This window comes from Sturnira hondurensis, unplaced genomic scaffold, assembly GCF_014824575.4.
Source record: "Sturnira hondurensis isolate 20B ecotype Veracruz unplaced genomic scaffold, ASM1482457v3 Scaffold0013515, whole genome shotgun sequence".
NCBI lineage: Eukaryota > Metazoa > Chordata > Mammalia > Chiroptera > Phyllostomidae > Sturnira > Sturnira hondurensis.
The window spans coordinates 7,269,755-7,296,581 of NW_028086146.1; the positions used below are offsets into that span (position 1 = coordinate 7,269,755).

Sequence of the window (26,827 nt, forward strand, 5' to 3'; positions counted from 1 at the left end):
CTAATTTAGAAGATAGTTGTTAGGATAACATGAGATAATAAAATATTTCACCAATATATGGTATAGCAACATTCAATACGTGTTAACTATTCCTATTACCACTTTTTAAATTAATATCCTGTATGGAAGCATTGTAACACTAACATGTATTTTTATTTTCTTTTTCTCCCATTCAGAGTTTGAGTATGTTCTCTCTTTTAATCAACCTCCTCCTTTTATACATCATAATGTAGCAATGCGACGAAGGGAAAAAGAATAGGGACTCTGGACTCAAGTAGATACAAGTTCAAATTCCAGTCTGCTACCTACCGATATGTGGCATTTGGAAGATATTTACCTTCAAAAGGCTTCAGTACCATCCTGTGTAAAACAGGGGTAATAACACCAACACTGTGGCTTACATGACGTGACCTAAGGCAAATAGTTAGCATAGTACATAGTTTTGGGGGGGTTGTCTTCCTTCCCTCCCTTCCTTCCTTCTTTCCTTTTGCTGTAGAGGTAGAAGCTATTAGGACTGTTAGAAGTAACACGAGTTAGAACCCTCTGGACTCTTGCTTAGCCTCATAAACAGAGTCTGGGCCATACAGTATCCTAATGAACATATTAGCAGAGTTTTGAAAGATAGATATTACCTTAAAATTGTTCTATTTCAGGGGAATGCAGCTAGCTTTGGAGTTTTGGAAGAGTCTAAAATATATCAGAAATCAAAACTAACAACAAAACATTTTCAGAACACTTTGGGGATGTGAATATTTCATCTAGATGTCCTACTTACCAAAATCTGTCCAGAGTGGGGAGCTGAGATTCAAAAGGATGTTGAAATCAGACAGGCATTCGGCATGGAATTTTTTGTATTGTTACATTTGTGAAAACACCATTTTCCTCCTGAGTCAATATTATTTTAAAACTGACACCAAGAATCTTACTTTTTTTTCCTGACTGGAAAATGATACATAAATGGACATATTCAAAGGCATATTCAAACTTCATCTGAAGGAACATTCCAATAGTAAATTAAAGGGTGATTCCTTTTGGACAAGTAGAGAAATAGTAATAGGAATTACACACAGCCATGAGGAACATCTTCCTTCACCCTCTGGGGCCTGGGGGAGGGGTTGTGAAGACTCACAGCAAGAAGAGGGGTTTTCGCCTTTCATAACTTCATAAATTCCTCCTGACACCAGCTCACTGCACTAATATGACCACACACAACCCATCCCATCCAGTAAAGTGCAGCATTTTCCTTTCTATTCAAGTATTCTCAAGGTTTAATTAAAGCATCCAGCTATCTAGTAATTACTTCTCTCCTCCATCTTACCAGCTCCTTATTGTCTGCCTTTGAATTGATTTCTGACTATAGCCCCTGCCTATGCTATAGTTTAGCAACTGTGGGGAGAGGCTAACAGCAGAAGTCATTTTTCCCTTTCTTTCATTTAATTAAAATGAATTGTCTGAAAAAGATTTAAGGCTGATTTTAGTGTGCATGAGTGTTTGGACAATTTTTAAAATGCCTACTTCTGAAAGTTGAAGGCTGTCATTTCAATGAAGTGCACTTTGCTTTCTGCTCTCCTATTCATTCTTTACTCAACAGTCAGTTTAATTTTCCTCAAGTACATTTCTGACAATGTCTCTCCACCCATTCAAGGCCCTTTAGTGACTCTCTACCAAGCATTACCTACAACCCAGACGCGTGCGCTTTAACAGGTCGGCTCTCACCTCGCTGTCTGACTTCATGGCCGATGTCTATGTCACACAGAGGCAAGACCCTCTCTCCTATAATCCTTGTTTCTTCTCATTCATGCCTCCTGCTGCACTCCTGGCCACAGCCTCTCTTCTCTGGAGTCCCCTTTTCTCTAGACTCTGCATATCTGCCACACATTCAGCCCTTTCCCCAGGGTGCAATTCACTGTCACCTCTTTACTGAGGTTGCTACCTCTTTACAGAAATTTTCCCAGCTCTTTCCCTTCCAAAGTCATTTCTTTCTTTTTAAACATTCCAACAGCAATTTCTTTGTATCACTCTGATGCTACCTGTGCTTTCTGCATTATATAATACTTATTTATGAATTACATGTGAATGTGAATGTGTATCACAGAAGACAAAAAAGCTGCTTATAAATGGAAACCATGGCTGTTTGATTATGCAAGCTGAAACAGCACTGCTTTTCCCATCAGAAGTACTCTATACATGTTTTGGGAAATGTGTGAACAAATAAATGAATGAATAACAAATGACTCCATAGCTGCAAAGAATTCACTAATCCATGCTTATTCTCTAGGGTAGCCCCTAGAGGCAGATAACATCATGTCTTCATGCAACAGGATGGGAAAAAAGAGTGAGGTAGTTTAAGCATGCCAAAATTATCAACTAAGAATAAAACTGGAATTAGCCAAGTGAAACCTTAACAGAAGTTAAAAAAAGAAGACAGTTGGGAAGTTTATTTCCTTATAATACTCAATCCTCACTGATGCCAGATTTTACTAGATAATACTATTCACATTTATATATTGCCGCTTGGAATGTGCAAATGAGCAATCCTTCCAATAGGAAATGCTAATTCATTACATTTATACTTCATATTTCTCATTCATCTGGAAGGGCTGGGAACAAATCCAATTTTCTACCATGCTTTTAAAGATTCAATGTCTAGTGTATATTTGATAAGCAGAACATAGAAATTTGAAGCTGAGTGGGCCTAAAATGACATACTCACACCCTCTTTTTGACAAACTACACAGCCAAGATGAGAACCTTCATCTTCTCACCCTGGTTGAATAAATGGTCAGCTGCGGCCCTGGTCTCCCTGGTCACTACTCCAAATGCAGCTTTTAATGCTGCTCCAGAGCCTTTTTGTGAGGCCTGAGATAATGCCTCCAACCTAAGCACCTGCCCATGGGGTTGTTTTTGTCAATGTACAGAAGCACTTACTGAAGGCAATTTTGCCTTTCTCATCCAAGAACAGTACATCTGGAGTGATGTATGGATCACGTGACCTTTTGATGCTCTGGTGAAGTGGAGATTTTCTGTTTGGTCATTGGAAAGAAGGCCTGGTTCAGAGAAACTCTCTAGAGTTTAGAAGCTCTTGAGTGAAGCCCAAGACAGGAACTGGATTTCCTGGTCTACTGCTTCCTGTGGTCTACACAGCCTCCGCCAGAGTCAGTTTCATGTTTAGAGTCTACTATTCCTTCTCCGAACATGGACTTGATTTTCTTTCTTATTACCATCTACCCCTCACAGTGAACAAAAATCCTATCTTAAAAAATACATGTATTAACCCCACCCCAGAAATCTAAATTAGAAAGCCAAAAACTGCAGGGGGAACACAGAAGGATGGCAAGGGCTGCCAGAGGCCACTCGTGGCGCCAGGACAACATCTCGGGAGCCCCGTCCAGGACCCCACTAGTCTGGCTGGTTCCGACAGAAGGAGAAAGTGGACCGGGTTGTGAGGAAGAAGCAGAAACAGGTGTTGTCAATGCTGCATGTTCTCCTCTGTGCTGGAGAACTGGGTACCGTTTTTCTTCCCCACATGTTCTGCTACGTATGCTTTTGTTCTCAAGGTCTACAAGCGACTCCCAACTCAGCATCGTGCTGTGTCTAACACCACTCCCAAAGCTCTGGGGGACTCGTGTTGCTTGTGTGTCGTCGTTACTAGCACCCGAGATACTGTTATTGGAAGTAGTTTCACACTCTGACACTACAGGTAACCACTACCAGTTGTAGCTACTTCAGATCTCTGCAAAGAGTCCTGTGCAGTAGAAATAAATTTATCAAAAAAATACCCTTATATATTTGTTGAGGGTAGAAAATGTGGCATAAAAAAGACATATCTTCCTTCCATTCTCAATAATTGTCCAAAGTAGAACTAGAGAAGACAGAGTGTACAGTCAAACAACCAACATTTTAAGCCACTGGGGGAGGGAAGGGTTATTTTTGGCATCATTTTAAAGAAAGAAGATTATGTATTTTATTTTTAATCAGAAATAACAAGTCAGCAGTCTATCACATAAAAGAAAATCCTAGAAACAAAGAGACACTAAGAAATAATAATCTATCCTTCTGAGAATTCTGTTTTACTGTCCACAGAATTGAAAGCCTGTGCTTTTTAGCGGAAACCCGAGCTCTGTTGACAATGCAAAGCACTGGTCTTTGTAAAACTCCCATAGTAATCAAACGCCAAGAAGAGGTAGAACACTAAATACAGGCGACTTAATTTTTCCCTAGTATTTTGAAGATCAAAAGAATATCTCTATTCAACCAATGAGACAGCCCCTCCCCACCAGGTCCCCTCCCTCCCCACTGGGGAACCCAGCAAATTCCCTGGTTTCTCATGTCATTACCACAGGCTGAAATGATGTAACAATAACAGCAAAGAGGGGTGTCCCCCTGTGCCAACTCTGTAATCAGTTTCAAAGTAGTTTTGTTGCTTCTCATTGATGCCACTCAAAGGAACTGGTCACTCGTGGTCTCAAAAGTTTTACAACAAATTGTATGATTAAATTCCTTAAATACGTCTGTCCATTACTAATCCTCTTTTGCCAACATCCCTTTCAGATAAAAATTGCAGCGCTCCATGGTGCCTGATTTATATTTTATTTTGAGAACCGGAAGTAAAGGGATTAAAGTTAAGGATTAAAACACTTACTCTTTTCTGCATTTTTCCCTCCTCCCAAATGGCTTCTTGGTTGCCATGGCTACTGTTCACTGGTCCTTAGCACTGAATGCAAGTCTTTTTACATTAATAAAACATTTTAAATAGATTTCATGGAAAACAATAGGCAAAATAGCTTTAAGTTCAATTGCTCTTGAAAAAAGCAGGAATTCTTTTTTAAAAAACCTTTTTTTCTTCATCCTATAATTGGTATCCTCAAGGGTAAAATTTAGACTACAAGATAGTACAATCTTTAGATAGGGACAATCTAAAGACACAGAATGTAAAATGAGAATTACGTAGCAGGGCCGCAAGGAGATTACTCTGAGATAGTGAGTTGGTGGTTAGCTTACAAACCAGTGTTTGCAGGAAGATTAAGAGCCCTTGGGAATTTCTCAAATGTTGCAACACCACAGAACATTTTAAAGGCAAAAATGCACGTAAATGCAGTGTTGCAACTCCACATTGCAAATACTAGCCAGGAAATGAAAAACTGAGGCTTTCGCCACCACAGAGTTAACTTAACCATATCAATATAAACATCACTGCTTTGCACTGAAGTCACTGGTGTTTCGTGGCGGCTGCATCTGCACAGGAGTGTGGCCAACGAGACAACAGCCATGAACTGCACGTACTGTCACTGCTTAACACGTACGTCTGCATGGACAGTGCACTCAGCTGATGCCGAGTCGACGCCGGAGAGTGACACTGACAAGTGAGCAAACACAACTGTGTTTGAGTGGTTCCTTTAAAATCACTCCCCTGACATTCATTTAAAAATATACTGCCTACATTCCTTTAAAAAGGCAAGGAAAACTACGGAAACGGAATAGTAAAGCTGTATTTTAAGATCTATTCTTAAAGTCCAGTGCCAGGATGGGCTCCAGGATAAATTGTACAGTGACTTCTAAAACCCCACCTCACTCATTTCTTTTCATTGCTCCCTGGGCTGTTCTCTGCCTTGTCACCCAGTGTTTTAAACTGCTCCCTATGCCCCAGAGACCCCACTGAAAGTTCCTTCCCCAGGTCCAAGTCTACTCATCATTCCCCACTTCTTCTGATCCCATTCTTCCATTAAAACCACACTCCTTGCTTAGTGCCCACAGAGAACAGACACGGATGGTATATGGACATATTAGTGGGGGTAAAGGGACTGTGCTTTGTCTCTGCCATTAACAGAACAAAATATACAGGGACTTTTGGAGGCAATCCCATAACTGGAGAATGACTGTAATGGCGGTGGTTCTGAGCATTGTAACAAGCTAGTGGAGCAGATAATTTTAGATACAGGAAAGCAACTCCCAAATCAAACCATGAGATAACAGGTACAGCCCACGGGCAGGACTGTAGAATCTGAAACAAACATGGATGGAATGGTCAGAATTATATATGGACCCAGGAGATAGACATCATGTTTTTCAAACATCCAGGTTCCTTCTTTCCTGGCTCCAGTCTTTTCTTTCAGAAACCACCTTGATTTCAGGACGACCATGCGGGGCCGTTCCAGGGCAGGCTGCTGTTCTTGCACATTTGCAACAAAGACGAAAGACAAGCAACGGGGACCTCCTGTCGAGAGGCAATCCTCCACGGGTCTCTCAAGTTTCTCCGTGTCTTGGGAACAGAGGTACTGACTGACTTTCTGGACTATCTTTTTACGAATGTTTCTATAACGAACAGCTTTAGAAAAGGGACTGGATAGTGCTTTCCTCCTGAGCAAAAGAAAGTATGCTTATGTCCATTATGAAAGATTTGGGTTCCCTCGACTCAGAATTTCCCTCCTATCACAAAATCCACTGAGTATGAGAGTGTCGTGTGGCCCTCTCTGCAGCGCCTTGTGGGGACTGGCACTGAAGAAGCTGGCACAAGAAAATGACGACACTCTAACTACAGCTATTGCTGTGAGTAAAATTCTTTCTTGCCTCCAACCCAGGAGGTTCGCGTCTTCTGGCAGTAGCTATGAAACTGCAGCAAGCTAACTTATTAGTTTGCGCCTTAGGAGTTCCTGCCAGCTTCAGGATCATCCCCAGGATATGCAGAGCACAGGGCAAAAGTTTTTTTGGGGTTTTCCCTGCCGGGTTCCTGTCTATATAACTAATTTGAATCACCCAAATCAATATGTCAGCATCACACCAGAGGTCCAATCTCAAGTGTTTTAGCCAAAGAAATTCAGGCAAAGAAATGCTATGCCTGATCTGCTCACCAGACCACCCTCCTGGAATTAGGGCCTGGGAATGACCCCATCGGCATGAGTACTAGAGCTTGTCAGACAGAGCACCCGGTGCACCCCACACTGAGTGGTGGGTGAGAGAGTACTTCAAGGAAGAGAAATGGGGGCTGGCACCCTTGTGGGTGCCACTCCGGGTTCAGGATCCCCTCTTGGGCGATACTCCTAGCCTTGGAGAATTTTAAGGACGATTCTCCAAAGCATGGGGACCCTGCCACCATCTTCTAACAGAAGGCTACTCCAGAGCTTCTGGAAATTATCCTCACACCAGGAACCTGCTGACAAGTTACAAAGTCCCCATGTTAGAAAACCAGTCGGCCCGCAGCAAGAACGGCAGAGTCAAAGGAGGACTGGGCATGGAGGCAGAAGGGTCTCAGCGGGAGCACGGTCCTACTGCTGACCGAGCGAGTGTGCTTTACACAGTCACGTAGCTTCTCTGAACCGAAGGCTTCCCATCTTTAAAATGAGATTATAATGAACTGTAACACTAACACTGCAGAGTGATTGTGAAGATGAAAGAGGTAAATAGGCATGAAAATGCCCAGTAAAGTGTGGTGCACACACATATTTAGTGGTTATTATTGTTCTTCTTCCCACTTTATTCAAACTCCTATTTCATAAGAAAATAAAATGGGTAATTGCACCTGTTATGCTATTACTGGATGTTTTAAATGCCAATATGCCCCTTCTTGCTACCACTGGTGGTTGAAGAGACATACAGGTGGTACTGAGTTTGTGAGTGCTTTGTTGTGCTGAAGTCTCTGATCAATTCCAAGCTTTCTATCTGGGATGGAGAGGGGAGGCCGGTAGCTGGTGTGGAGATGGGAGGTGGGAAAAACATCACAGAGCATTAAGTTACTCTGCTTATTTATGCCATGATTTAGTGCACCCTAATGTGTCTGAGTTTTTATCACCTAAAAAAGGAGAATTTGTTCTAGACATATATTTTCATATAAATAAATAAGGTAATTTTTTTTCTAAAGGAACAGGAAAATGGGCCATCCTCGATTGCTATTTGGAGTACGCAGAAACAAAACTGAGGTCTCTATTTGCTTATGCAGTAATGAAGAAATGTTAAGGATTCCCTTTGGACTGTCATCTCAAAATACAATTTGCATTCAAAGTCCACAGTGGGTAAACATTACCCAAACCCCTATAGCTGGTGCTTGCAAGCTAGGCTGGCCCAAACAAAGCACTACCGGAAAACACAGCTTCTTGTCTGTTGTGTTGTGCCTCCTCCTTACCTTGTTTTCCCTTTTGAATTTCATTTTTTTTCAGAGCTCAGTGATGTCCTTGCAAATACCGAGTGAAGAAAATTCATCATGGCAGTGATTTTTACTATATACTACAGAGTAAAAAGAATCAAAACAGAACAGCCCCATAATATGTTTACATATGATAGAACAATATATGGAAAGATATGCACCAGTGTTAAGCAACTGTGATAAAGTATATCACAACTCTGCTACAACCTGGCAGAGTTGTGATATACTGCCTTCTATATTCCCCACAGGTGACAGTACCAAATGGGAAATGTTAGAAAAATGATCTCTGGAAGTAGGGTGGGAGAAAGGAGTATCACCCAGCACTGGAGAAAAAAATAGCACGGTTCTAAGGCTACACAAACTCTGCTACCAAAAAAAACATGTAAACATGATTATAAAAGTATGCTCTGAGAATGTACAAACAAATAGGCCTGGAAAATGGGGAAAGACAAATTCATATCTCAAATTTCAACAAGGCAAAAAAAAAGAAAAGAAACAGCCTAGAAATGCAACTGATTGCAAGAAGGCTTAAACTTCATGCTTGGAAAGATGCTGGAAAAAATCGTAAGTTGGTGAGCAGCTCAGGATGAAGAAAGTCAACAGGAGTTAGGATGGAGTTATTGAGAACCTGAGAATCCTCATTTCCTTTTAAAACACATTAGCTGAAATCTGCACATGTAATGAGCCTACAATTCATCAAGATATTTAGTGAAGTCTCCCTTGATAGCATTTTGGACAAGACTGAGAAACCTGAAATTGATGACAGCCCAGCCAGATGTAGTCATAATTGGATGTGCACTGTATCTAAAGAACATTGATAAATAGAAGCTTGCCACCTAATTGTCTTATCTCTTCTCACCCAACGTTCCTAATTCATCCCCCACATTACCACCCAAATTAACTTTATAAATCATACATTTGATCATGGTCTATATTGAAACATCTTAGCTTGATATATAAGGCCCTTTCGCCTAAGTTCCCTTGTCAGCCTTTTCCATCTCAATGCTTGCCTCAGTAGCCAATAAGTGACATCGCAGATCTCATAGGGCCCAACCTGAAACTGTACACTATGGCATAAAGGAAATAAAGAAAAGAGTAGGGAGTGCAATCCGTGGGCTAAAACAAATCTGGAAGCTGGGTAATAAGCAAAAATTGTAGGGAACTAGGGATATTAATGCAGAATTTCTATATCATCAGCAAAGTCATTAATACCAAAGAAGAGGCAACCTTGGAAGACAGAACTAGGATCCATGTGTCTGTGGTATTCCAGAAGGTAGGGTTTTGGCCTAATAATAAAGAATGTTTTCACATACTAGTCTTTCTAAATAAGAGAGAGAGAGAGAGAGAGAGAGATTGATTGTCGTAAAGGTCAGAAAGCTTAAGATTCCATGAAGAAGCTTTACGAATATCTTTTGGAACCTCCGAACTGTGATTCCCCATACTGATCTGCAGGGAGGATGAGATTTAAGGATTCCTATAATTCTGATGGACTACAGCTGTGCCCACAGCTGGCCCTGTGTAGTGGTAGTATAGCAAACACCCATTCCGGAAAGCCACTCAGGAAAAACATGTTTCTATTCCAGTTAAAAGAACAGACCTACTGAGATGAAGCAGTGACGCTCTGTAGTCCTTTAATAGTTAATTCAAGAGTTAGTTCACACTCAACAAAGTAAGGAAACAGTGTGCATTTAAAATGTCACATGACAGTTTGCTAGAGTTTATAAAGAGGGCTGTGGATTGTTAAACGGGAGAACAAATAATCTTTTGCCAGAATGTTTTGTGGAATGCCAAAACTGCAAACAGTGTGTCCGGACTTATCAGACCACTATTCACGAGGCAGTATCAGCTAATTCCTGCACACATCCCGTCAGGCCTTTCGGGCTGGCAGGAGCTCAGTGTCCCACCTTCTGGCATCATACTAAGCTCCCTTTCCATTTATGAACTTTCTGATTGCTCAGAAATAAACTAAAGAGAGTAGAAGTAGTAATTTAAAAATCCATCCTGACTAAAGGCCAGAAGAATGAAATAATATATACAAAATGGCTCTAAAATGTTAAAGCATTAAACATAGGCAAAATAAGACCTTTTCTTTATCTCTATTGCCACAATCCCTATTAGAACATCTGAATCACAGAGGCTGGATTCCACCTGATGAACAATGCCAGTAGATCCCTGCAGACACTGTAAGATCTTTTTGTCAAATTCTCCTAACTTCTCAAGCAACAATCCAAGTGAAGCAGCTGGGGCAGGAACATCCCTTCTCCCTCTAGAAAATTCTTGTTACTATCTATCTCACTGTCATCTCCTTAAATCTCTACTTAAAGCCAGTTTTCTTAGCAGAAATGGAGACCAGCTAGCCATCTTCTTCCGTACTGTAACACCTTCCAGTGACTCCCACCCCTGTGAACACAGCCACCTCCTCCCCAAGGACAGAACTCCACCTGGTGCAGGGCTGCAGCAGTGTTCTCTCACTCTGCACTGTGCAAGTGCTCTCACTAGGAGCCACAGCAAACCCGTGGGATTGCTGACACTGTCCAGACTTCACAAATGAGAGCCTGACATTCAGAGATGTTAAATAACTCATCCAAGGTTGTATCCTTAAAACTTGTGATGTAGGGATTTGAATCCAGGTCTATGACTCAGAAGTCCATATGCAGAGGAAACGAACAGATAACTCACACTAGAGGAAATGAAATAGCAAATGATTATAATAAAGAAATAATGAGAGGTCTTCTGTCAATGTAGAAAAGGCAAAATCAGGAAACAACCAAGGTTTAAAATGGGCAGAAACATAAAACTCTCCAGCATGAATTCTATACCCATCCAATGTTCATTCACAAATCAGTATCTATGGGAGGACTGACAAAAAGACATGGATTCTCTGGATGAATACAGGCCATGAAGACAGTCAGTTTGTCTGGCTGAGATTTTAAAACATATAAACACGATTACAAAATGTGTTTTATAAGAAAAAAGTGGATATACAGCCCTGGCTGGTGTGGCTCAGTGGACTGAGTGCTGGCCTGCAAACCAAAGGATTACGGGTTCAATTCCCAGTTGGGGCACATGCCTGGGCTGCAGGCCAAGACCCCAGTAGGGGGCATGCGAGAGGCAACCACACATTGATGTTTCTCTCCTTCTCTTTCTCCCTCCCTTCCCATCTATTTAAAAAAATAAAATAAATAAAATCTTTTTAAAAAGTGGATATACAAATAACTCATAATTATGCCATGATCTCAGTCGCCATTAACTGTTTTTAAAGAGCTAAAATCTTTTTGAGAATAAAAAGAATTAATGGAAGAATCTGGAGTAGAGAAAACCAGCTTACTAAAATTGTAACAACCACTTGTGTTCTCTCTTAGACAAAGTTTATAGACATTATTTAATTCGAGCAGTAGTAGCTAACCTTTCAGGGGCATGTATAATATGTCAGGTACTATGCTAGGTGTTTTAATGTCATTATTTTATTTAATATGATATAAACACTGTATTAACAAATATATGATATAAACTTACAACAAAAATAACTGATTTAAAAATTAACATGGTGATGCACTTGTATGATTCTATAAATTCTCTGATCTATAATGCAAAATATGTTTAGAAAGTATCCATTTATGTACTTAAAGCATAAACTTCTTTTACTCTCTTAGCACAATGTCTTTAAATTAATTGGCATGGGTACATTTACACAGTGGAATACTACTCAGCTGTGAAAAAGAAGGAATCTTACCGTTTTGTGACAGCATGGATGGATGTGGAGAGCATTATGCTAAGTGAAATAAGCTGGTCAGAAAAAGACAAATACCATAAGATTTCACTCATATATGGAATCTAATGAACAAAAAGAACTAACAAGGAAAATAGAGGCAGACTCATAGAGAGCAGGCTGACAGCTGTTGGGGCTGGGGCTGGGGCAGAAAACCATGGGGAGGTAGAGAGAGTGAGGAAAAATGAAAAAAGGAAGAAAAACTCATGGACACAGGAGGAAGCAGGGTGAAGAGAGGGAGGAGGATACAGGGGGGTGAGTGGTGATGGACGGAGAGCTGACTTGGGGTGGTGAGCACACAACACTGTACAGATGGTGTGTTGTGGACTTGTGCACCTGAAACCTGCATAATTTTGTTAACCAGTGTCAGCCCAATAAATTCAATAAAAAGGAAAAAATATATATGGGAAAAAATTAATTGGCATGAACAAGTTTACTTTGAACTGTCCATGATGTAATGAAAGGAAGCGGGGCCAGGTACAGCCAGTAATTAATTTCCTTCCATTTTCCCAGAGAACAATCAATTTGCACTAATATAAATTATACTTTGAGGTTCAATACACCCCATTTTCATTTGGCTTGTGTCGCCTTCAAATAAAATAACCTCAGTTAAATTTTAACATAATGGCCGGTCAGTTTCATGTGTCACTAAGCTAGCCTCTAGTCCTCAGTTATGCAATAAAACACTAATCTAGGTATTGCTGTGAAGGTATTTTTTAGATGTGATTAACATCTACCATCAGTTTATTTTTAATCCAATCAGTTGAAAGGCCTTAAGAGTAGACTTGAGGTTTCCCTGAGGAAGAAATTCCACCTGTGGACTGCTCACCCAATCCTGGAAGCTAGGATCCCTAGCACTATCTTCAAACTTTCCTTCCCCTCACTCCTGGCACTCAATCCATCTCCACTCCCTCTCCACACATATTCATCCCAACTGCCACGAGCCTCATTCGGGCCTCCATTAATCCTTATAGAAATGCATACTGTCCTAACCTGTGCAATTTCTTCTGGTCCATCTACACTCAAACTTCAATACACCATCTGTACAATCAGCCCACCCCTTGTCAAAATCCAGTTTTAATATCTCTAACTGCCTCAAAGGAAAAGGGCGTATCTTAACCATTTTGTACAATTAAGAACTTGGCAAAATATCAGACTCAGAGTAAATGCTGGGTAAGTAGAAGTCAATCCTTCAGGGGATGAGAAGCATAGATTCTTCTTAGCTGGGCAAAGTCTCTCTGAGTATCATAACTAAGGCACAACAGTCACGAGGAGTCCTGCATTGCTTTTGGCTGACATGGTCTTCCTGTTTGTTTGTTTTTAAACAACTCTATCGAGGTATAACTGATACACAAAAAGACTATATATTTAGTGCGTACCATCTGATGAGTTGGGACATAATGCAAACACCTGTGATACCACCACTAACTACAATCAAAGTAACGACATATTCACCCCTTTCCAGAGTTTCCCTGTGTCCCTTTCTGGAAGTTTCTGGTCTTCTTGTAGGGGGAGGGGTAGTCACCAGAGTATTTTCATTTTGGAGAGTCAGTGAAACCTATGGAGCCTTTCTCTAGAAAAACATTTCGCACATAACTCCTGGAATTTCATGAGCTTCCTAAAACCCACCCATCCATCTGGGGACTGCCCCTTATGATCCATGGGCACCAAGTTAATGACCTCTGAATAGAACCAGATATCACTGGTTCAAGTTTGATTTTAATTCCCCCTGATTTGGGTCTCAGCTTTCTTTCCCTCCTTTGCATCTTTTTTTTGCGCTAATATTGAGCATCTGCATAACCCAGAAAGACTGGCTATTATAATTACTGAATGATAACTCCACCTACAAAAATATTTGGTTGCCAAGAAAGATAATATTTCCAATGACACTTGTTCTGTTGTCAGTCACAATACACTGCCCTGGACTGCAGGTATGTGACATAACAATACTTTCTACTGAAATAGCTACCTTTTAACCTCTGAGACCCTGTGTTTGCCTTTCAAGCTGGCTGTAAGATGTGGAAATGGAAAAACCAGAGAATGTAACTTAAGCTCAGTCACAAAGCAACTCATGGCATGGCTTAAAAGCAGCCCATGCCTCCTGACGTCCAATGCAAACACTACTTCACGACACAGCCACCTGCCCAGTATCCACTATAAGTTTTTACACTAGACTTATCCAAACCCGTGTGTGAAGTCACCCTGAAAATAAATCTTCACAGCTCAGAGAGCCAAGATACAAACAAATGGGAAAATATTGCCCCTGGATATCAAAGACAAAATGCAACGGAAGTTGAAAAGGGAAGACATGAGAGAACCAGCGGCAACTATACACCGGAAACAGCATTTCAGAGGCACAGATGAGGAGCGAACGCCTGGGAAGGGCAATGCTGAGCTATGTCATGATATTTTAGGACATTATATTTAGGCAGCAGAGAGTCTGAGCCAAATGCTTTTATTCCCAAATCATTTTCATCAAGAATCCACAAAATCTAATAAGAAAAAGGCAATGAGAAGCTTAGAAGCTTCTGTCTGACAGTCAATCAATCATAAAAGCAATCATGCAGGAACTATTTCCATAAGGCAGCTGTGCTAGGCACTACACAACCTGAAGTGCTCACTAAAGCACCTGTCACAGGGTCCCTATTCCTCACACAGTTGGCCAGAGCTCTGCCAAACACCCCTATTTTTGTCCCAAATAAGAATTTTCAGGGGAATAGAAAGAAAACTACTTTACCATGCAATACAAAGTACTCTAATGTAACTGAGAATAATATAAAAACCTATAGATATTCCCATCCTTTCAAATAACAGAGCCTAAGACTTAAGAATCTCTACCATTCATAGAGTAACTCTCAGAACCCATGTTCCAAAGCATTTTCTGCACAAAGTTATCAGAGCATTTCTCCTACTGTACTGAAAGCAAGTGTCTCCACGTGTCTCTTGTTGCAGTGAATCTTCAGAAAGGCAAGTTCAGGTCTTACTTGTTCCTAATCAGAGCTGGTTCAAGGCTTCACTTGTGAACCACAATGCTGACCATCTGAGTCATTTTCTTAGGTGAAAGATGTAAGCTATGTATTTCACTCTCTAGCATCTGGTCCCTCTAACACCACCATCATTGGGGACAGGCTGCAAAAAAAGTGCACTGTAACAAGCTAACGTGATCCTGACATCTATTGCTATACTCTTAGCAGTACTAGGTTGTTTCAAAACAAGCAGGAAGGTACAGTGTTTTGACTTAACCAGTGCTTTTAATAGTTTTGCAGCTGGCCCTGCCTAGAGTGTGGCTTAGTGGATTGAGTGCTGGCCTGCCAACAATAGGGTCACCAGTTTGATTCCCAGTCTAGGGCACATGCCTGAGTTGTAGGACAGGTCCCCAGTAGGGCATGCAAGAGGCAATCACACATCGATGTTTCTCTCCCTCTCTTTCTCCTTCCCTTTCCCTCTCTAAAAATAAATTAATAAAATCTTTAAAAAATAATTTTGCAGGTAATATATTTTGTTTCTAAAGTGGACATTCCAGTGTGTTCCTGACCACCTCACCTCACTAGGTCCCACTCCGCAATCTCTGTATCAACTCCCTCACTGTTTCCTTCTTTTATTTATGTTAATTATTTTTGTTTATCTTTTTATCATTGCTGGACTTCACCAAGACAATGTGTTTCTATGAAGACAGAAAATGTGTCTGTCATCTACACACTTACATCTATGGGTCTAATGTAGTGCCTGACACACAGTACGTGCTTAATATATATTTGTTGAATGGAATAAATAAAATTAATTGAGATTTCATTTCTCAAATAATTTATTGGAAGAGTAGTTTGATGAGATGCTCTAGAGAAAAGAAGATTGTTTTGTTGAGCAAGCAATTCTGAGCAATGCTCAATGTGATCTTCCCTCTGGAATATCGGTATATCCAAGGCTCTGCACACTCTTGCAAGAAGGGAACCATTAAATGCTATTTACTTTGGCATTTCTCGAATTTATAGGACAACAAAAACTTTTTAAAAGTGATACCAAATAAAATCCCTTGGAATTTATTCCAAAGAACACACTTTGGGAACAGCACTTTGAGAGCTAAAAAAGATACTGGTCTACTGGACCCAGAGATGACAGCATTAATTTTTTTGTATATGCAAGGCTGAGGCCAGCATTTCTGATCTCTCCAGAAAGGACCTGAAGCTTTTTCTCACTACTTGCTCTCATGGACAACTGCCCCTACTCCACCACCTTCCCACACCCAAATGTGAGTCCTCGGTTCCTTTTAAACAACTCCCACCACGTGTAACATCAAACCGCTCTAGAAGGCATAGCTGGTGTTATATTGGATCTGCTGAAAACAGAAGCCTCCAGACAACTGGTTTAAACTCAAGTTTGGTACCATAGACCTAGTGTTAATTTGACTTACTTTTTTCACTGAAATTTAATTATTAGTTAGCATTACTATTTTGAACCAAAAAAAAAAAAAATACTCGCTTTACAAAAGCATACCCAGAGCTTTTCTTGAAATCAGTTAGCCTTAACTGAGGCATCAGGACATTCAGGAAGGTAGTGTGTCTTACCATGGTTTTGAGGTATGGTACAAATAATTTGTAACCAACAACTGTTAAGAAGTACAGAAATTCGTAAGTGACTTGCTTGACAAAAACAAACATATGAGTGCCATTTTAACATCCTTTCTGCAATAGCATAACTCTTACTCAAATCCTAATATGTTCTCTTAAATGGAGGGGCTAGCTCATTTTGAATTGGTATGTCCATGATATGTGCCTATTACTCACATTCCCTTGAGAGTTGGAATGATTTTAGTTTATTCCTGAGCAGAGAAGGAAGGAAGGGGATTGCCAACATCTGGGAAGGCTTCTGATTATGCACCACTTGTGCGCGCCGTCTACCATCCAGGTCATAACAGAAAACTACTGAGGGAAAAGTGAGCCTCACTGGCTCTTCCAATACATGCTTCCATTTGGGGGAAACTATATATTTTCATGTTATTTTTAAAGATTCCAACAACTGCACGAAGCAAAGTGGACCTATGTGGTACTTAATGAAATTGTTTACAGTTTTGAGAATATATGGCTCTGAACAGATTCCCAAAAATTGCCAGTTCTACATGAACAGAGGAGCATTAGATAAGCTGCTCTACTTCAGCCAGAAAGCCATTTGTAGCTATTCTCTAAGTAGAAAACACAAGTACATGTTGCATTCACACATTTCAAAAGCTGTGCTTGGTATATATAGCAGCTTGTTTTGAGGTCCCAACATTGAAAGTCATCAACCAAAGGTGAAGGTGAATGTTTACCAAGGTGAAGTTTACCAAGCATTTAGCAAATCAGACCCAAAGTTTGAAGTCCTTGAGGAAGTGTGAAATGGCTGGAAGATTCATGCCATCTCTAACTTTCGGCCCAGCATTCTCTGCATTCACTTTATAAAAAGTACACTTTGAAAACAGGCCAGAGTTGAAGGAAACCCTCAAACTTATGGCACTTCCGAGGTGAAAATGAAAAATTCTGATAAAGTTCACAGCTTTGAAGAAAATACCAAGTGGCTGATTGTCTTCATTTTCTCTTACTTCCCCATTCACCATCGGAGAGAGCAGAAGGACAGACTCTGCCTGTTGCTCTGCAGGTTAGATTGGGTGTTTACTGGAGACCAGAGCTGGTGGCTTGAATATTTTTGCTACTCATGTATCTGTGTAGCCCTCTATTTAATGAACTCAGCATCTGCAAAGCACATTCCATGGAAGAAGTCTGTACATCAGCTGATGGGATGTGTGGGTGTGTACACATGCATTACACAAAGAGGAAAGTTACTCTTTGCAAGCAGTAAGCCACATTATCCCAATTCCTCTGTAGAAAGGTTTCTTCCCTCTTCTTTCTTTTTATAGCTTAAATAATATTTAGCTGCGACTTCAGGTTCTTGGTTTTCAGTAGGACCCAACAGGTGTGGGAAAGGGCCACGTGCCCATGGCCCAGGCACCGCTTACGAGATCTCTGCCCCTCCTAATAAACATCTGTCTTACAGCAGAAGGTGGCTTGTCACTGGCCCTGACTTCAGAGTAAAGCCTCATAAAGCCGGCAATGTTAAGACCAAAATAATGTCATTTAGTGTCTGGGGGGGGATGAGGGGTTAAAAAAAGGATTAGAGGCAGGCAGGGTATATTAAATGAGTCCATGACTAACAGGGTGTGACAGAAAAGGGTTTTATTCTTTTCAACAAAACAATTCCCTAGGGCTGGGACCATTACTCCACTGTGCCTTTATCACCTTGGAATTTTTATGGTTATTTTTGATGAATTCACATTTTTGTAAAGGCTTTTTTGAACCGATGCCAGTTTTCAAATTTTAATTAAAGTCGTAAATAATCTTAATTCTGCCTTAAAAGGTTTATTGTTTCTTACTTTTTTTTACTATTGCTGCCAGGAAATATTTCAGATACCAAGCCCTGATGTGAGTTAGCAATTAGACTCTCTCCAAGGTCCAGTAACAACTTTGTACCAGGGTAAATATCTTACGCCAGTACACTAGCACAGGGTTGGAGAACGTGGCCTGACTTGATTTCAGGCTGATTAATGCTGCTTCTCCTGGAAGGGACATTTCCTCTTCTTATTGGATGGAACAACTATCATCATTTTAATTTCCATAAATTAATCCATCACGGATCTATAAAGGGTTTTTAAAATCTTCGGATTAAAAAGGCAGGTTAAGATTCAGAAAGCACACTCAGTAAACTTGTCACGGAGGACCAGGCAATAAAAGTTGGCCAGATCCAGTTCAACTGTTTGCAGAAAACAGAATGAACATCAGAAGCTTGATCACTGGACAAATGAAACTTTATTTTACATAAGATATATAAAAGTTAAGAGAATGCTGAAATACGTGGCGTTATATTATAATACTCTTCCTTGATATCTAAACTACCTCTTTATTGAAGGTTATCTGCTAATTGTCTGTAATTTTACATTTTTTTTAAATCTCAAAGTCTGATTTATTTTCTAAATTAGTGCTTTGAAAACCTTTCACACAATCACACTGCTCTCCTGTCACACAGATGTGGAAACACACTACGTTTGAACACGGAAACCACTAACAAGTCGGGAAGGTGCGCACCGCCTTTCCACACCTGCTGTCACTGCCACACTGCAGCTCGTCGGTCCAAACACGTCCGTGACTTGGGACAGATTGGCCAAAAACCTAAATATGACCTGAAGAATAGTCATATTTAGGGGGAGAAACTCTCAGCAAGAGGGCTTTTCTTTTTTTTTGTTTTAACAAACACAATTTATCACTTCAAGTTTATGACATATACCATATAATGACAGAAGGCATTAGACAGTCAGCCCTTTGAATGTTAACAGTATGCAACCATGGTGCGTTATTTTAAGAACACCACATTATACATCTCCTTACAATTGCATTTATATTACAATTGACTTAGCAGTTCCTTTGCTCTTTTAAAATTAAAGAACATACCCAATCCATGTCAAATGATCATCTATTATTGTTGAATATAGTATCTATTAATAATGATTATCTGTTATCAACTTACTGGGATTTTAATTAAAGAGACTTACCTATATTTATAGAGGACAAATAAATGATTTTAACAATTGACTTACAAGTGGGTTTGTATACAATTAAGAATACCTATCACATCCTTCTAACTAGGCATTTTTCTAACTCACAGGGAAGAGGTCAAATTATTTCCACACATAAGCCCTTAACCAGTTTTGTGCTAATACCTCTTAAGGAAGAAAAAGCTCATGTAATGAAAGGACTACAGAGCATTTCCCAACATAAAAGTATTAAATACCTATAAACCATGAAAAAATATAAGATTCCAGTTAGCTAGAAGTCACAATGACTTGAAAACCATGGCCATGGGGTTCAATCACTTGAAATAAATTGTCTTAAATTTCCCTTAAATTTGTAATGAAGGGCCCTTAACACAGGCACCCATCTGAACACAAATGAAATAAATAGTCAAATAGCCAAGGTCAAGTCAACATACTTACTACTACAATCAGAAGATATGTGTTGGTTGCTGGGGGAAAAGGCAGAAAACTATACTTGAATGACAATTTAAAAAGTTAAAAAAATAAACCTTTCATTTTCAAGGCATAAAAAAAAAGAATATAGGTGTTGGTCCAAAAGTTTACAAACTCAGTTCGTAGGAAATGCCTGGTATGGTGGTGAACCCCTCCTCTCCGGGGAGCTGGGGCACAGCATGGCTGACCACTCGCTGGGATCTTATGAGGTCAGGAGATCAAGTCAGGTGGGTTGGCTGAACATCACTAACACTTCTTTCAAGTCTTAGATACTACGATTTCCATAAACTTTGAAAGATGCATTAAATCCGTTATTGATGTTAAAGTCACTTTTGCTTTAATTCCTTTCTCAGATTTTCATACACAGTGCCTATTAAGAAATATTTTTTCTATATTAAAGGGAGGAATGCTTCTGTTCTTACTCTTCCTAGAGACTCCCCTACCCTTTTCATCAGAGCTAAAATTTTAGCCAGCTGATATTTTATGAAAAAGCATTTATCTCCAGGAAGGATTTCTGTTGCACTGTTTTTCCCAATTGAATTTTCTCATTATTTGGACTTAATTTCCATAAAAGCCTTTTGTTACTTTCCTATTCAGCTGACTTACACTTAATTTTCTCTGATTCCTATGATACAAGCTCTCCTGAGACATTCGTACCTGGCCGTATCAACCATGCAAACCATGGCCTTGCTAACAACACAGGCACAGCTCAGAGACATTTCGGGGCTGGTTCCAGAGCACTGCACTAAGGTGAATATTGTATCAAGAGTGAGTCACAGAATTTTTTTTGCTTTCTTAATGCATAGAAGAGTTATGTTTCTATTATAGTTTAGTTTTAAGTGTGCAGTGGCATTATGTCTGAAAAAACAATATACACACCTCAATTAAAAAATACTTTATTGCTAAAAAATGCTCACCATCATTTGAGCCTTCAGGGCATCAATCTTTTGGCTGGTGGAGGGTCCTATAAAAAACAATCATCTGGGAAGAGCAATAACGCACAATAAAACACATGCCTGTGCTGCATGGAAGACTTCTCTCATCAAAGAGTCTAAAACACATCACACCTCGAGAAGAATAAGAATTCCCAACGCCGTGCAGAAGTACCCAGTACTGAAAGAATTTAAATGGTTTTTCTGGCTGGGAAACTTCTTTTTTAAAATTACCTTTTTCCTTGCTTGTTGATCTTTGGAAGAATGTGCCTTCACATGCTTTCTCAGGGAACTTGGGTCTGTGTAGCGCTTGGTGCATCCTGGAATTTGACAAGCATAAGGTTTCTAAATGAGAAAGAAAGAAAGGAAGAAAGAAACAGCTGTGGTTAAATCAGAAAGGTAACTGGCGAAGGTTTACTCAAAGACCATCGACTTCAGAGCAGGAGCTCTTACAAACTGACTGATGTGAAATGTTGGGTAATAAACATTTTAATTAGAAAGCCCCATAAATGGGCATCAAGGCAAAAAGGAGACTAAATTTTCAAGAAACAAAGAGATGGCCTGTCTTTGATGATTTTTAAGAGCTTCCTGTAGAGTGCACTCTTACTGGGAACCTCATGTGGCATTTTTTAACATAAAAATTATTAGTAAGCATCTCCGGTCATACTTACAGTTATGTTCCCCTGAAAACAACCTTTGGTACTGTCAGAAACTAGGAAACACATATTCTTTAAGAGTTCAGGTATAAAGAAGCTGCAGAAAAGTCCAGAAAAGACTGGGAATGTTTCAGAAGACACCTGATTCAGAAAGAGAGAGGGGGAGAATTAAAAGGGAAAATCGGGAGAAAGTGAGTAGGAGTAGATTTCACACAACAGACACATGCAAAGTCAGCCAGAGAGACATTAATGTTATTAGTGGTGGAGCAGGCGCTCCAGTGCCAAGCCTGGGTTACATGAATAAGCCCTTGCCTGAGCGAGAGGAGAACAGCAGTTTGACTACTCCTATTCCTCCCATGCTCCTGAGGGATATGATGTGTGCAGCTTAAGGTTGAATCTACACTCTCTTTTATTTTGTACTGTAAAATTACTTCCCCTGTTTGGACATTAAGATGCATTAAGAAAACTATTCAGGGTTAGAATTACGATCTCAGTAATTGTTATGGGAAAACCATTTTCCTGCAAGCAAAGAATCCATTTAGTTGAAGAAAGGTATTTTATCCAAAATTCCAATGACATTAGCATAGGGAATACTTACCAAAAGAGGATGAACACCTAAATTTAAATAACCAATTCTTTAAGCAACTACAGTTTGCTCTTTAAAACAAATGTTTGATTTCTATATGATTCTCAAGTGGCCTACCGATTTGTTAATCACAATAAAAATTTAAACAGTAGATACTTTGGATTTTAGCAATGATGATTTTAGAAGATGTACTAGAGCAGTCATTTTGACAAATAAAAATAGCTGAGTTTTACAGCTACTGCACTGAACTGAATCATAAAATCAGTATCTTAGGTAGCTTCCCACAAAAGTTTTAAAAAGGGATATTTTTTAAATTCCAAAATGCTTTTAGAAAATGCTCTTAGTTGATTAGCTAAAATTAGCTCCAAGCAAAGAAGGGTATTGTAGAGCCGTAACACTTAGCCTCACAATAGTTCTTTCAAACTACAGATAACTAGCTAGAGTAGAAGCAATTTCTCAAGACAATCTTGTCTCATGAATGTTCATTCTTCCATGATAAAGTTCAATGATAAATTGAAAAATTTATTGGATTTTACCAAGACCATTTTAGACATACAAAATAGGGGATTTTTAACATAATTTATTCTTTTTTCCTATTTTTACCTTTAGAAGATACTGCTATTCACCAAATTTATTCATTTAATATTCTATTCTGTCCTAAAATCACTGAATTCGATTCAGCCGGAGCAGGAAGGGCCCATCTTACAGCCATATTACTCTAATCATCTCTCAGGTATTTACTAGGCAAACGATCCATGTATATCAGGATATAATTCTGCTTAGAAAGGTTGCATGACATATAGTTAAAATGACTGCTATCAATATGACTAATAGAGGTTAATATAAAATTTAATAAATATGTCAACTATAACATCAGAAGAAAATTAAATATGCATGAGAAGGTGTGTAGAAATAACAGTATCTTTTCAAAATTCAAATTCTGATGTAGTTTAATAATAGACATCAGAATGTTAACACCGAAAAAGTACTGTCATGAATACATTATTTGCAAGAATGTGGGAGAAGAGAGCTGCAATGCGTATAATACGTTTATCCTGATGGCTTTCTTAAGTGAAGTGAAATTACTGGTACGTATATAGTCTACCTGGCCTCACAGAAGGAAAATGGCATCAAAACCTGAGAAATGCAGAGAACAATCAACATAATTGAGAAAATAAAAGAGTCATAGAAAAGACATTTGCAAATGAACAAAATGTTACAGCTCTAAGACAGTTAAGGTTTGTGATAATGAAAATCAATTGTTCTCACAGAATTTATGTCAGTGGCTATATGGCTATTAACACAGAAAAAGCCTGATGAAACTGACCCTTGGGGAAAGAGTCGCTGATCCTTTTTATATTACTTAAGGGTAAAAACACGAGTTGGTTTCTAAAGCAAAAGGCTAGATTTACTTTAAAAAATCATGCCAGCCTCTCTCCACACTTTTATGTCTAGAAGAAAAGAATCAGATAAAAAAAAAACCCACAAAGTTTATAGTTGTTCACTTGGAAAATAATAAAATAATAAATAAATAATAATATAAGAATAAGTTCTGCTTTGCCTACTCACAAAGGTAAACCTCCTTTTGCCCCAGCCTATATATTGTGTACCTCAGTATATCTTGATATTTGAATACTTATTTTAATGCCCAATCTGTAGTGGTCACTCTCTGAACTAAAATCTGCCATAGCACAGTTCATAAACTGCCTCTGCTTGTTACCAAAGAACCCCTTTGTCCCAGGCAGCTGTAATATTTAGGATACTCACGACTACAGAAAAATGAGGAGAGAGTCAAACAGGGCTCCTCTGGCCCTTTACCAGGTTCCGTTGCTGCCCTTGGCATGGCCCCTATAACCTGCAGACCATAAAGCAAACACCTTCACCATCCCACTACCAAAAGGGCACTTCCTCACACCGGGCTTCAAGTTGGAAAGCGACTGTCATTCTTACAGTGTCCAAATGCGTCCTCTGGTGTTTGGCGCGGTCACTGGAGTTACTGAACGCCTTCTGACAGCCTGGGTGCTGGCACAAATATGGCTTCTCGCCCGTGTGACTCCGCAAGTGAATCTTGAGATTTTCGAGCCTTGAAAATGCCTTCTTGCAACCTTCAAACTGCAAAAAAAACAAAAGAAAACAATTTTGGGTTATTGAGAAGGACCTTGACGCTTGCACTTGAGGGATAGGAAAAAAACATTCTTAGGTTGCATTTAGTCTAAAACAAAAAATAAAATAAAATCCAATCAGTAGGAAATATTACTTCTAAATATATCGACATACTTATGTGAATTGCATTTTTCCATTGAATATACGTGCAACTTTCTGCACCAGATTTGGGTCCCAAACTGATTCCTATGATTACTTATGTCAGAGCAAATTCACTGTGAGCCATCTGGCTCAGTTAATAAAAATACAGTAATGTGTGTCTTAAAGATTTATTAAAAAATTAACACACTTTTCCATTTCCAAATTGGTTTACATTGAAGGAACCGAGAAGGAAGAAACTTTTTACAACTAATAAACTAACAAGAAAAATCAGAGTGATGCATGAGAAAAAAAGTGAATCAAAGATCCAAGAGTTCAAGAAGAAAAAGGTACATGTCACAAAATTATTATGATCATAGACTTGCTTATCTTTATTTTAAGGGGTTTTCCAAGTAACAGAAGGTCAAACTTGTCCAGGGTGATGCCAAGCCTAATGAGATAAAGTTTTTAAAGATTCTTCCAAAAAGATATTGAAGGACAAATCATTTAATGCTAAATCATTTTCCAAATAAAGTGATGGTGTTATTTACTTATATATTTTAAAAGAAATTTGGTTACCTCATTCAAAAAGAGAAGAATTGAAAATTAAAGACTGACAATTTCAAGCAGTACTTCATCAGCTTATCAATAATATTTATTGATAGTAATTTTTACATAATGCCTTCTGTGGGCAAAATATCAGCTGGTCAAAGTGGTTCTTATCCTCAAAATGATAATCTAATAAAGGAATGTGTTCAAGAAAGACTATAAATGGAGCGTAAAGGTGAGATGGCATTTATCCTCTAACTCTCTCGTTGGCACTAAGCCCCAGAATATTTGTCACTTTGACAGTTTTAATAGCATTGAGTTCTCACTGAAAAAGAAACTTATGAATATGGAGAAAACCAACCAGAACAAAGCATAGTATGTTTAAAGCAATGAAGAAATCTCACTTCTTAGAGAGGAATGTGTGCGAGAGGAGGGGAATGGATAGGACAGAATCTAGGTAAAGCAAGTAAGTACAACATGGTTTCCATTCATAATTACCAGGTATAACCTAACCTTACTTCAAGAGTTTTCATAAGACTCCTCTGTTCTCTTGCTTATTATAATAGATGATGGAGACCATTGTTCATGAAGGAATGGATGATCCAGAGCTGGCCAGGTTTTAGTTACTCAGATTTCCATGGCTAAGTGAAGGATGAACTAATGAGAAGGAGGAGCCAACATGCCATAGCACCATGTAGTTAAGTTGTCCACATTTTGCACGCCGAACTATTTTAAGAAACTTAGGAAAGTTGTACTTATTTTTGATTGAGAGTTATACATGTTTCCCAGACATATGTTGGTTTATTTCAATTTTGATATTTTGCTTAAAATAATTTTGGTGTTTTCCTGATTTCTACTTCACAAAAAAAATAAATTTAGCCTGAACAGAAGACGATTGCTGATGAAGCCAACTAATTTTTCATCAGCATGAAAGAAATAATGCTATGTTGCTGGAGGGAAAGAGGAATTAAGTGGCTTATTTCCACAGTTTTTCAACTGGGTCCCAAATTTGAGAATAAAGGGGCTCAAAGTTAAGCCCCAATTCATAGCTAAGAGGCCTCTGCTGACCAAATCTCTGTTTTTAAGGTTCTCTTTGAATGATGACTTAGAGCAAGCTCCTGGAGCTCAGATTATTTTACTTGGAATCACTTCGTGGACCACACTTAGGTCTAAAATGAGCCTGTGGTTTAAAACACATCAAGTCTGTAGCCTATTTCATAGCAAAGGTCTTTTGCAGGGTGGACACCATTCTGGGGCCAGTTCCAGGGGTGAATACCCAGGCCTGGGTAGGCCCCAGCATCCACTCCCTCCTACAGTCCCCACATCTCGGTAAGAGAGAAGGCTGCATTGTTTCGGCACTAACAGGGGAGTAGAGAGCTACTTGAGAATACATTCATGAGGTTTCTGTGAGTACTGAACTAATAAGACCCCAACAGTGATTAGAGGGATCTCAGACATGTCCTAGAGCTAATTCAAACTGTCCCTTGGATCAGACACAAACTGGATGTAGACTACTGTCTCTCTAGTTAAATGTCCAAGTAAATGTCCAGTTAAATGTCAAATTAAAAGTCAGCTATTGCTATTATTGCTGCTAATAGAAGCAATGATCAAAGCAAGAGAGCTTGCTATGTTCCAAGCAGGTCAGTGAAAAGTGAACTACATCTCAGAATAACCTGACCATTTTTAAACAGCAAAGACAGAGGAACGTATGAGCACTCACATTAAACTGACAACAAAGATGATCTATAAATCATAAAAATCCAGCTGATTTCAGATGTTTCCTCTATAACAGGAAAGGCCAGACGACAACATAATTTGTATTACTTGTACTAGCATAAAGATATTTTCAAGAAAAAAGATTAAGAGTGAAGGGGTTGTATGAATAAAGGCAAAAGAAAGGCTAACTATCA

At 39.2% G+C, this 26,827-nt stretch overlaps 1 protein-coding gene across 3 annotated transcripts in view; it reads right to left on the minus strand.

The window, feature by feature from the left end:
* Nucleotides 1–26,827, minus strand: part of GLIS3 (GLIS family zinc finger 3) — a 464,054-nt gene that overhangs the window by 77,830 nt on the left and 359,397 nt on the right. For all 3 annotated transcript variants that reach the window (XM_037061760.1, XM_037061758.1, XM_037061759.1), the window contains 2 exons: nt 24,078–24,239; nt 21,120–21,230 (listed from right to left, as the gene is read on the minus strand). In XM_037061760.1, the coding sequence (XP_036917655.1) occupies nt 21,120–21,230; nt 24,078–24,239 (273 nt within the window). The remainder of the gene's footprint in view (nt 1–21,119; nt 21,231–24,077; nt 24,240–26,827) is intronic.